This window comes from Pelodiscus sinensis, chromosome 13 (assembly GCF_052426305.1).
Source record: "Pelodiscus sinensis isolate ZL-2025 chromosome 13, ASM5242630v1, whole genome shotgun sequence".
Classification (NCBI taxonomy): domain Eukaryota; kingdom Metazoa; phylum Chordata; order Testudines; family Trionychidae; genus Pelodiscus; species Pelodiscus sinensis.
In genome coordinates this window covers 2,646,367-2,658,273 of record NC_143064.1, presented here as the reverse complement: position 1 = coordinate 2,658,273, position 11,907 = coordinate 2,646,367, and the positions used below count along the sequence as shown (strand labels likewise).

General features: G+C 65.3%; 1 protein-coding gene across 1 annotated transcript; it reads left to right on the top strand.

Moving 5' to 3' along the window:
• Positions 1 to 7,537: 7,537 nt before the first annotated feature.
• On the top strand, positions 7,538 to 10,449 carry LOC142831312 (uncharacterized). The gene is made up of 2 exons (XM_075941205.2): positions 7,538 to 8,881; positions 10,359 to 10,449. The coding sequence occupies exons 1-2, from the start codon at positions 7,587 to 7,589 to the stop codon at positions 10,447 to 10,449; spliced, it is 1,386 nt and encodes a 461-aa protein (XP_075797320.2). The 5' UTR covers positions 7,538 to 7,586.
• The last annotated feature ends 1,458 nt before the right edge of the window (positions 10,450 to 11,907 follow it).

Below are 11,907 nucleotides of genomic sequence, written 5' to 3'. Positions count from 1 at the left end.
TCCATCCAGGACCTTTCCCCTTGGCCTGCCTGCTTCCATCCAGGACCTTTCCCCTTGGCCTGCCTGCTTCTATCCAGGACCTTTCCCCTTGGCCTGCCTGCTTCCATCCAGGACCTTTCCCCTTGGCCTGCCTGCTTCCATCCAGGACCTTTCCCCTTGGCCTGCCTGCTTCCATCCAGGGCCTTTCCCCTTGGCCTGCCTGCTTCCATCCAGGACCTTTCCCCTTGGCCTGCCTGCTTCCATCCAGGACCTTTCCCCTTGGCCGGCCTGCCTGCTTCCATCCAGGACCTTTCCCCTTGGCCGGCCTGCCTGCTTCCATCCAGGGCCTTTCCCCTTGGCCTGCCTGCTTCCATCCAGGGCCTTTCCCCTTGGCCTGCCTGCTTCCATCCAGGACCTTTTCCCTTGGCCGGCCTGCTTCCATCCAGGGCCTTTCCCCTTGGCCTGCCTGCCTTCTTCCATCCAGGACCTTTCCCCTTGGCCTGCCTGCTTCCATCCAGGACCTTTCCCCTTGGCCGGCCTGCTTCCATCCAGGACCTTTTCCCTTGGCCTGCCTGCTTCCATCCAGGACCTTTCCCCTTGGCCTGCCTGCCTGCTTCCATCCAGGACCTTTCCCCTTGGCCTGCCTGCTTCCATCCAGGACCTTTTCCCTTGGCCTGCCTGCTTCCATCCAGGACCTTTCCCCTTGGCCTGCCTGCCTGCTTCCATCCAGGACCTTTCCCCTTGGCCTGCCTGCCTGCTTCCATCCAGGACCTTTCCCCTTGGCCGGCCTGCCTGCTTCCATCCAGGACCTTTCCCCTTGGCCGGCCTGCTTCCATCCAGGACCTTTCCCCTTGGCCGGCCGGCCTGCTTCCATCCAGGACCTTTCCCCTTGGCCGGCCTGCCTGCTTCCATCCAGGACCTTTCCCCTTGGCCGGCCTGCCTGCTTCCATCCAGGGCCTTTCCCCTTGGCCTGCCTGCTTCCATCCAGGACCTTTCCCCTTGGCCGGCCTGCCTGCTTCCATCCAGGACCTTTCCCCTTGGCCGGCCTGCCTGCTTCCATCCAGGGCCTTTCCCCTTGGCCTGCCTGCTTCCATCCAGGACCTTTCCCCTTGGCCGGCCTGCCTGCTTCCATCCAGGACCTTTCCCCTTGGCCTGCCTGCTTCCATCCAGGACCTTTCCCCTTGGCCGGCCTGCCTGCTTCCATCCAGGACCTTTCCCCTTGGCCTGCCTGCTTCCATCCAGGGCCTTTCCCCTTGGCCGGCCTGCCTGCTTCCATCCAGGACCTTTCCCCTTGGCCTGCCTGCCTGCTTCCATCCAGGACCTTTCCCCTTGGCCTGCCTGCCTGCTTCCATCCAGGGCCTTTCCCCTTGGCCGGCCTGCCTGCTTCCATCCAGGACCTTTCCCCTTGGCCGGCCTGCCTGCTTCCATCCAGGACCTTTCCCCTTGGCCGGCCTGCTTCCATCCAGGACCTTTCCCCTTGGCCTGCCTGCTTCCATCCAGGACCTTTCCCCTTGGCCTGCCTGCTTCCATCCAGGGCCTTTCCCCTTGGCCGGCCTGCTTCCATCCAGGACCTTTCCCCTTGGCCGGCCTGCCTGCTTCCATCCAGGACCTTTCCCCTTGGCCTGCCTGCTTCCATCCAGGACCTTTCCCCTTGGCCTGCCTGCTTCCATCCAGGACCTTTCCCCTTGGCCGGCCTGCCTGCTTCCATCCAGGACCTTTCCCCTTGGCCGGCCTGCTTCCGTCCAGGACCTTTCCCCTTGGCCGGCCTGCCTGCTTCCATCCAGGACCTTTCCCCTTGGCCGGCCTGCTTCCATCCAGGACCTTTCCCCTTGGCCGGCCTGCTTCCATCCAGGGCCTTTCCCCTTGGCCGGCCTGCTTCCATCCAGGGCCTTTCCCCTTGGCCGGCCTGCTTCCATCCAGGGCCTTTCCCCTTGGCCGGCCTGCTTCCATCCAGGACCTTTCCCCTTGGCCGGCCTGCTTCCATCCAGGGCCTTTCCCCTTGGCCGGCCTGCCTGCTTCCATCCAGGACCTTTCCCCTTGGCCGGCCTGCTTCCATCCAGGACCTTTCCCCTTGGCCGGCCTGCTTCTATCCAGGACCTTTCCCCTTGGCCTGCCTGCTTCCATCCAGGACCTTTCCCCTTGGCCGGCCTGCTTCCATCCAGGACCTTTCCCCTTGGCCTGCCTGCTTCCATCCAGGACCTTTCCCCTTGGCCGGCCTGCCTGCTTCCATCCAGGACCTTTCCCCTTGGCCTGCCTGCTTCCATCCAGGACCTTTCCCCTTGGCCTGCCTGCTTCCATCCAGGACCTTTCCCCTTGGCCGGCCTGCCTGCTTCCATCCAGGACCTTTCCCCTTGGCCGGCCTGCTTCCATCCAGGACCTTTCCCCTTGGCCTGCCTGCTTCCATCCAGGACCTTTCCCCTTGGCCGGCCTGCCTGCTTCCATCCAGGACCTTTCCCCTTGGCCTGCCTGCTTCCATCCAGGACCTTTCCCCTTGGCCTGCCTGCTTCCATCCAGGACCTTTCCCCTTGGCCGGCCTGCCTGCTTCCATCCAGGACCTTTCCCCTTGGCCGGCCTGCTTCCATCCAGGACCTTTCCCCTTGGCCGGCCTGCCTGCTTCCATCCAGGACCTTTCCCCTTGGCCGGCCTGCTTCCATCCAGGGCCTTTCCCCTTGGCCGGCCTGCTTCCATCCAGGGCCTTTCCCCTTGGCCGGCCTGCTTCCATCCAGGGCCTTTCCCCTTGGCCGGCCTGCTTCCATCCAGGGCCTTTCCCCTTGGCCGGCCTGCCTGCTTCCATCCAGGACCTTTCCCCTTGGCCGGCCTGCCTGCTTCCATCCAGGGCCTTTCCCCTTGGCCTGCCTGCCTGCTTCCATCCAGGACCTTTCCCCTTGGCCTGCCTGCCTGCTTCCATCCAGGACCTTTCCCCTTGGCCGGCCTTCCTGCTTCCATCCAGGACCTTTCCCCTTGGCCGGCCTGCTTCCATCCAGGACCTTTCCCCTTGGCCGGCCTGCCTGCTTCCATCCAGGACCTTTCCCCTTGGCCTGCCTGCTTCCATCCAGGGCCTTTCCCCTTGGCCTGCCTGCCTGCTTCCATCCAGGACCTTTCCCCTTGGCCTGCCTGCTTCCATCCAGGACCTTTCCCCTTGGCCGGCCTGCTTCCATCCAGGACCTTTCCCCTTGGCCGGCCTGCTTCCATCCAGGACCTTTCCCCTTGGCCGGCCTGCCTGCTTCCATCCAGGACCTTTCCCCTTGGCCGGCCTGCTTCCATCCAGGGCCTTTCCCCTTGGCCGGCCTGCTTCCATCCAGGACCTTTCCCCTTGGCCTGCCTGCTTCCATCCAGGACCTTTCCCCTTGGCCGGCCTGCTTCCATCCAGGACCTTTCCCCTTGGCCGGCCTGCCTGCTTCCATCCAGGACCTTTCCCCTTGGCCGGCCTGCTTCCATCCAGGACCTTTCCCCTTGGCCTGCCTGCTTCCATCCAGGGCCTTTCCCCTTGGCCGGCCTGCTTCCATCCAGGACCTTTCCCCTTGGCCTGCCTGCTTCCATCCAGGACCTTTCCCCTTGGCCGGCCTGCTTCCATCCAGGACCTTTCCCCTTGGCCGGCCTGCCTGCTTCCATCCAGGACCTTTCCCCTTGGCCGGCCTGCTTCCATCCAGGACCTTTCCCCTTGGCCGGCCTGCCTGCTTCCATCCAGGGCCTTTCCCCTTGGCCGGCCTGCTTCCATCCAGGGCCTTTCCCCTTGGCCGGCCTGCTTCCATCCAGGGCCTTTCCCCTTGGCCGGCCTGCCTGCTTCCATCCAGGACCTTTCCCCTTGGCCGGCCTGCCTGCTTCCATCCAGGGCCTTTCCCCTTGGCCTGCCTGCCTGCTTCCATCCAGGACCTTTCCCCTTGGCCTGCCTGCCTGCTTCCATCCAGGACCTTTCCCCTTGGCCGGCCTTCCTGCTTCCATCCAGGACCTTTCCCCTTGGCCGGCCTGCTTCCATCCAGGACCTTTCCCCTTGGCCGGCCTGCCTGCTTCCATCCAGGACCTTTCCCCTTGGCCTGCCTGCTTCCATCCAGGACCTTTCCCCTTGGCCTGCCTGCTTCCATCCAGGACCTTTCCCCTTGGCCTGCCTGCTTCCATCCAGGACCTTTCCCCTTGGCCTGCCTGCTTCCATCCAGGGCCTTTCCCCTTGGCCTGCCTGCTTCTATCCAGGGCCTTTCCCCTTGGCCTGCCTGCTTCCATCCAGGACCTTTCCCCTTGGCCGGCCTGCCTGCTTCCATCCAGGACCTTTCCCCTTGGCCTGCCTGCCTGCTTCCATCCAGGGCCTTTCCCCTTGGCCTGCCTGCTTCCATCCAGGACCTTTCCCCTTGGCCGGCCTGCCTGCTTCCATCCAGGACCTTTCCCCTTGGCCGGCCTGCCTGCTTCCATCCAGGGCCTTTCCCCTTGGCCTGCCTGCTTCCATCCAGGACCTTTCCCCTTGGCCTGCCTGCTTCCATCCAGGACCTTTCCCCTTGGCCTGCCTGCTTCTATCCAGGGCCTTTCCCCTTGGCCTGCCTGCTTCCATCCAGGACCTTTCCCCTTGGCCTGCCTGCTTCCATCCAGGACCTTTCCCCTTGGCCGGCCTGCCTGCTTCCATCCAGGACCTTTCCCCTTGGCCGGCCTGCCTGCTTCCATCCAGGGCCTTTCCCCTTGGCCTGCCTGCCTGCTTCCATCCAGGACCTTTCCCCTTGGCCTGCCTGCCTGCTTCCATCCAGGACCTTTCCCCTTGGCCGGCCTGCTTCCATCCAGGACCTTTCCCCTTGGCCTGCCTGCCTGCTTCCATCCAGGACCTTTCCCCTTGGCCTGCCTGCTTCCATCCAGGACCTTTCCCCTTGGCCGGCCTGCCTGCTTCCATCCAGGACCTTTTCCCTTGGCCGGCCTGCTTCCATCCAGGACCTTTCCCCTTGGCCGGCCTGCTTCCATCCAGGACCTTTCCCCTTGGCCGGCCTGCTTCCATCCAGGACCTTTCCCCTTGGCCTGCCTGCTTCCATCCAGGACCTTTTCCCTTGGCCGGCCTGCCTGCTTCCATCCAGGACCTTTCCCCTTGGCCGGCCTGCTTCCATCCAGGGCCTTTCCCCTTGGCCTGCCTGCTTCCATCCAGGACCTTTCCCCTTGGCCTGCCTGCCTGCTTCCATCCAGGACCTTTCCCCTTGGCCTGCCTGCTTCCATCCAGGACCTTTCCCCTTGGCCGGCCTGCCTGCTTCCATCCAGGACCTTTTCCCTTGGCCGGCCTGCTTCCATCCAGGACCTTTCCCCTTGGCCTGCCTGCCTGCTTCCATCCAGGACCTTTCCCCTTGGCCTGCCTGCTTCCATCCAGGACCTTTCCCCTTGGCCGGCCTGCCTGCTTCCATCCAGGACCTTTCCCCTTGGCCGGCCTGCCTGCTTCCATCCAGGACCTTTCCCCTTGGCCGGCCTGCCTGCTTCCATCCAGGACCTTTCCCCTTGGCCTGCCTGCCTGCTTCCATCCAGGACCTTTCCCCTTGGCCTGCCTGCCTGCTTCCATCCAGGACCTTTCCCCTTGGCCGGCCTGCCTGCTTCCATCCAGGACCTTTCCCCTTGGCCTGCCTGCTTCCATCCAGGACCTTTCCCCTTGGCCTGCCTGCTTCCATCCAGGACCTTTCCCCTTGGCCTGCCTGCCTGCTTCCATCCAGGACCTTTCCCCTTGGCCGGCCTGCCTGCTTCCATCCAGGACCTTTCCCCTTGGCCGGCCTGCCTGCTTCCATCCAGGACGCGAGCGGGCCTGCCCGGCGCACGGGGAACGGGCCGGGGCGGAGAGACGAGAAGCGCAGCCAGCACCGGGCGGCAGGGGGCCCGTGGGTCTGGGACCCAGATGTGCCCAGCGGCGTGAGCCCAGGGCTGGAGGGAAGAAAAAAGGCGACTTGCATTAGACCATTTAATCCCAGGCTCGCCGTCTACAGGCGACACCTCTGGGCAGCACCTGGGGGCCGGGCAGACGAGGCTGCGTTTCAATCTGCGCACGCGCGGCCGTGGCGCAGTCACCTGCTCCCCTGCTGCTAGGCTGCCCCTCCCCCCGTTACCAAACCATCAGAACGGAGGCCGTTCCTGTTAGAGCCCCCACTCCCACCCCCACCCCAGAAAGCCCTGTTGCCCCACCGGGAGCGCATCCGCCGGGGACGTGGGAGATCTGGGCTGCCAGATTCAGAGCAGGGAGTTGAAAGCTGATCCCCCACATCCCCAGGGAGCACCTGCCCCACTCTGGGGTGGGGTGTGTCTAACCACTAGGCTACCAAGTCAGGTTCTGTCTCTCTCACCAGGGGGCATTTCATTATTCTGACCAAGCGGCGCAGCTCCTGCAGCAGAGGCCGGCAGGACGAGGCCCCGGCCCTGATGGCGCTTTGGTTGTAACAGGGACGTGGCGGCAAAACGTTCTGGAATCAGTGAATCTGCACTGGCTGATGAACATGCTCCCCCCCCGCTGGAGCTCTGCTCTCAGCAGCACACGCTGCACCAGGCCGGTTCTGCCCCGCCCCGCAATGCCAGCGAGGAAGGGAGAGCAGGGCTGCAGCAGCTACCCCAGGCGATCCCTGGCCCGGGGGCACGTGCCACTGTACGACTCGTACCAGTGCACGGCCAGAGGAACGTTCGTGGGACGCCTGCAGCCCCAGCTGGGCAAGCGCTGTGCACGTGCTGTACCAGGGGCTGCCTGGGGAGGGGGGGACCTCAGGGCCTGATTACACGGGACGTTAATCCTGTGCAGCAGCCTGAGCCGCCTCTCGCCAGGCTGGCAGTGCCCACCCCGCCGCCTGTTGCCAGCTGGGACCGCCAGAGGAGCCAGGCCTGAGAGCCCAGGACACCCTGCTCGGGGATAGGACGAGCACGGGGCGGGGGGAGTGCAAGGCAGGGTTCCCTCTAAGCTGAGCACTTGGGCAGCTACCCAGAAGAGAGTCACATGCCGCCCTGCCGATTAGCAGAGTGCCCACAGCTGGCAGGCTGTGTGTCTATTGGTGGTGCACACCTGCCCAGGCCTGGGTGCACAGAACAACATTTATTCCGCACATGGATGGAAAAATTAGAGGGCACACACGTGCTGGGTTTTCCGGAGCAGGCCCTACAGCTACGCTGGCTGTTAATTAGCATCTCCCCAGAGAGGCAGGAAACCCCTGCCCTCTGTCTGACAGCGGCACGTGGGGAGCCGGTCAATTTCCCAGCAGGACGCTTTACAAACCAGAAATGCCTAAGCAGCTTTGGTCTGCCTAAGACCTTGATCCCCGGCGGGCTGCAGCAGTCACACGCCACCTAATTGGATCTCCCCAGGGCTCAGAACGCAGCATAGCTCTTCCTGCAATGTCGGCGGGTCGCTTCTGCAGACAGTCCGGGCTCCCGTCTCCTGCCCAGCCTTTCGGAACCATGGGCCGGTAGATGCGGGGTCGGGCTGGTCACCGGCCATGTTCTCTCTTATTCTGTCTCTCTTGGCCTGTGCAGTGAGGCTTGGGCTGGCCAGGGCCGGGGCCGCTTGCCCCCGCGTCTGCAAGTGCTCCAGTGCCGACACCGTTCACTGTGCCAGCGCGGGACTGCGAACGCTCCCTGCAGAACTGGTGGCCTCAGCCGTCTCTGTGCGCCTGTCTGACAATATGCTCCGGGTCCTGACTCCCAGCACGTTCCGAAATCTGACTGCCCTCCGCAGCCTCTGGCTGGATCGCAACCAACTCACCTTCCTGTACCCGGGGACCTTCAGCACCCTCGGCCAGCTACGAGAGCTGGATCTCAGCAGGAACCCCCGGCTCACGTTCCTGCACGCTAACACTTTCAGGGGGCTCTCCGGCCTCATCCGCCTGGATCTGTCACGCTGCAACCTCTTCGAAATCCACCCCTTGGTGTTTGCGCCTCTGCTCTCCTTACGGGCGCTTGACCTCGCCTCCAACAACCTGCGCTACATCCCGCAAGCCTTCCGTGGCCTCGCCAGCCTGGCACGCCTCTCTCTGGAGAGAAACCACATCGAAGCCATAGGCAGAGCGTCCCTGAAGAGCCTGCCCGCCCTGTACGACCTGAACCTGCGGAAGAATGGGATCGGGACAGTGCAGCACGCGGCGTTCACAGCGCTGAGCAGGCTGGGGGTGTTGCATTTAGGACACAACCGGATCGCCGATTTGCCTAATCAGCTTTTCGAGGGGCTGAGCCAGCTCACGACCATGCATCTGGAGGCCAACAGGCTGTCCAGCATCAACTGCTCTTTCAACAGCCTGCCCAACCTGCGGACGCTGTACCTGAACAACAACCGCATCGCCTCCATCTCGCACGCCGCCTTCGCCCGCCTCCGGAAGCTGCAGTTCCTCCACTTGAGCAAAAACAATCTGAGTTCCCTCCCGGCGCCGGTGTTCGCAGCGCTGCCCCAGCTGAAATTCCTGCTTCTCGCCCACAACCCCTGGAACTGCGACTGCAAGATGGGGTGGTTCCCCAGCTGGAGAGCCACCTACAGAGGGGCAGTGGAGGGGTTACAGTGCGCCGGCCCTGGGTTCCCCAATGCAACCCTGCACGAGGGCTTCCCCCACGGCCCGGGCCCCGGCTGCTCGGCCCCCGCGCGCGCAGACAAGTGCGAGGAGGCGGAGGCCAGCGCCGCTGCCGTGCCACGCGCCCTCTCGGACACCTTCCTTTGGGCGGCGTGCGCGTGGTGCACGTGGCACGTGGCAGGGACCCTGGACAAATCGGCGGCTGGCCTGGGAGCAGAGGTTTCCGCATTTTTTGCCTGCGAGCTGTTTCTAAGAAGCGCACGATGGATTTCCTGGCAGGAACGCGCTGGGAGTGTGCGAACAGGCTCGCTCCGGGCACGCGCCCGTTCCATCTCGCCCCGGCATTGCACAACAACCCAGGCCAGCAACTGCCCAGGCGGCTCTGCTAGGATTGCAGCTTCCCGGGCCCGGGCGAAAAGGTCAGGCTGCTCATCTGTATTAGCACCGCAGGGCTGGCCTTAGGGAAAAGGGCTCCGGGGTGAACTGGTGTTTTGGTGCCCTGACCCTTGTGGGCATAGCACCCGCCCCCCCATCCCATGCCCCCTTTAGCACTAACCCCTCCATCACGCCCCCTTCGCCCCTAACCTCCGCACAGTGCCCCCTTCCCAAAATAGCCTCCTCCCCCCCTTACAGCAATGGAAGCGTCATGCAGCACAAGCCTGTACTTGGGTACTCGAAGATCCGGTTGGGGGGCCCATGTTCTAACCCCGATTGGGCCTGCGCCCTGTTATCACAGGGTGCGATTTCACCTCCCATGCCCCGGACGCCATCTCCAGCTGCAGGAAGTTTCCACACGGCGCCTCAGGACTCCGGCACCGGTCTCCGAGCGGCGCATTCTCCTGAAAGCAGCTTCGTTTATCTTCCCCAGAATGCGCCGTGTAGGCAGGTGTTTGACAACCACCAAGGCCGAGGCCCCCGCTTGCCCGCGGACACGCTAGGCGAGAGGGCGGCTGTCCTCGAAGTCCCCTGCTGCCCACTCGCAGAACGGCCCGGCTGTGAAATAAACCTTTCCGGTTGCGGAACCCGCGCCCACGGCGCAGCAGTTGCCTGTTTAATCATTCGGTGCTGGTGGGCTTGTCTGAAATCCTTCTCTCTGCCTGTTCCTGTCCGCCTGGGCCTGCTGGACTCCCTGCCTTCCCCCCCAAACCTCCCATTCATCTCTCCGGAAATCGGTAGCCGAGTCCCCTCGGCCGGGAGGCTGCTCCCCGCGGAGCCGGGCGCGAAGCGACAGGCCCAGCGCAGGAGTTGCGGCAGGCATGGATTCCGGCGGGACAGCCGAGCCTCGCTGCAGCGGGAGAGTGCATCTGAAAGCGCCCCGTGTATGAACGCGCCCACTTTCTCCGTGCTCCTCCCCAGGCACCCCCCCCCCCCCGGAGGGCTTGCCCCAGACGCGGCGACTGCCCCGAGGGCCCCAGCACTGACCCGTGGCGCATGGGGAGGGCGGAGGCGGCCTAGCGGTGATGACCCCCCCGCTGGTCCAGCACTGAGGACTGAATCCACTAGCTCCTAGGCCAGCCTCGCGCCACCCCAGTGAAAGATGGGCAGCCGGCCCGTGGGGGCGGACTCCGGCTCCAGGGACTCCGGCCGCAGGGCCATGAAAGTGCAGCGCAGGGGGTCGGGCTCAGGCCTCTGAGATCCCACAAGGGGGTTGGTCTCAGGGCCTGGGAACCGGCCCAAGCCTGAACGTCTGCCCTGCAGGCCCGGGCGGGAGCCGGACTCCGAGAGTCTGGGCTTGCGACTCAGTGCAGGGGGTGCCTTGCGGATGTGCCCGCGGGAACAGACTCCATAGGAACGGCCAGGCTGGGTCGGCCCACAGGCGCCAGGGCCAGGTGCCCCAGAGGGAGGGAACAGAACAGGGAATCCTCACGGGACCCCTCCCCTGTCGCCCATTCCCAGGCAGACTGAGGCCAGGGAACCATCCCGGCCAACAGCCATTGATGGACCCAACCTCGATGGATCTATCTGGCTCTTCTTCGACCCCTGTTGAAGTCCTGGGCTTCACTGCACCCTCTGCAACGCAGGCACCAGGGCCGGTGTGAGGCGGGGGCAGTGGGTTCCCCAGCCCGTGGCCCCTGCCTGCCCGGGCGGCGCATCCTTCCTGAGGCGCGGCCCGAAGCTGCGGCTGTGCACAGTGACACCTGGCGGCCTGGTCCCCGGTGCTGCCGGCCCGGGAGCTCTTCATGCCGCTGAGGGCGCAGCCGCCGCACCCCACGCGGGCAGAGCCGTGGCCCCAGGCTCGGTGCGCAGCCGTCTGGGCTGCGGGCCCCATTCGGACTAGGCCCCGCAGTCACGCACGCCGGCCCTGCTGGGCACAGGTCGGACCCAGTGATCCTGGGCCGGCTGCGAGCCGGGCAGAGCAGCCCAGAGGACGCAAGGGGCCCCTGCGGGCCCTGCCCCACTGCTCTGGGCACCCGGGCTGGCAGACGCGCCGTTCCCAGCCCCAGGCTCGCGCAGCCGCTCTGCCTCGTAACCCTGCACTGCCCGGCGCTGGGCCGGGTCCCCTCGCGCCGCAGCCTGCGGCCCCCCGACGCACCTCGGCGGCTGCCCCCACGCTGCAAATGCCACAGCGGGACGCGGGCTCCCAACCCCACCGCCCCCAGCCAGAGCAGTGGGTGAGGGGCTCCAACCTGAATCCGAAGCGAGGCTTGGGGTGCAGGCAGCCCTCCCCTGGCACCCGCTCTCCAGGGCGAACCAGGGCCAGGAAGGAGCCGTGCAGACCGGGTGGGAGAGGGCGATGGGGGACTCAGCTGTCACAGGCCGGAGAGGGGGCCGTGGGCGGAGGGGGCGCTTACACCGGCTGTTTGCTTGGCTCTCGCAGCCCGCGGAGGGGGGGCAGCGCATGTGGACACGCGGCTGAGTCATCTCACCCCACCTCGAGCGCACCAGGCCGCGGCGCTCTCCTCCGGGGCGGGCAGCGCGAACCGGCTGGGCCCTATTGCAAGCTGGAGCCCCTGAGCTCTCGGCGCATAAAGGAAGCCCCCGCCAGAGGCCGAGCGTTCCGGGCGGGGGCAGCCAAGCAGCGAGAGATGGGACCGATCCGGGCTGCGTCGGAGGTGGGAGGAATTAGCGAGAGGCGACGAGCACACGCGCTAGCTGGCTGCTAGTTTCCGAAGGTGCAGAAAGGGGCGTTTCTGGCACCCCGAGGGAACAGGGAGCTCTGCCCACTAAACACACGAGCGGCGTATGAAGGAGCCCAGCAGGCCTCGATGCTTCCTTCACAGCCGCCCCAGCTCCTCGGGCCGACAGCTCTTCGCCCCTCGCACTGCAGCCACAGCAAAGATTGATCAGCAGCCACGCGACCAAAACCGGCAGAGCAATGGCTCGCCGGCTGACCCGTGGCCCGGAAAGGTTGGGGCTGGCGGGGGTTTGCTTTGGAAACTTTTGGTTTGATGAGACTGGGCCCGGACTCTCACTGCTGAGCCTTCTCCGGGGCAGACAAAGCGGG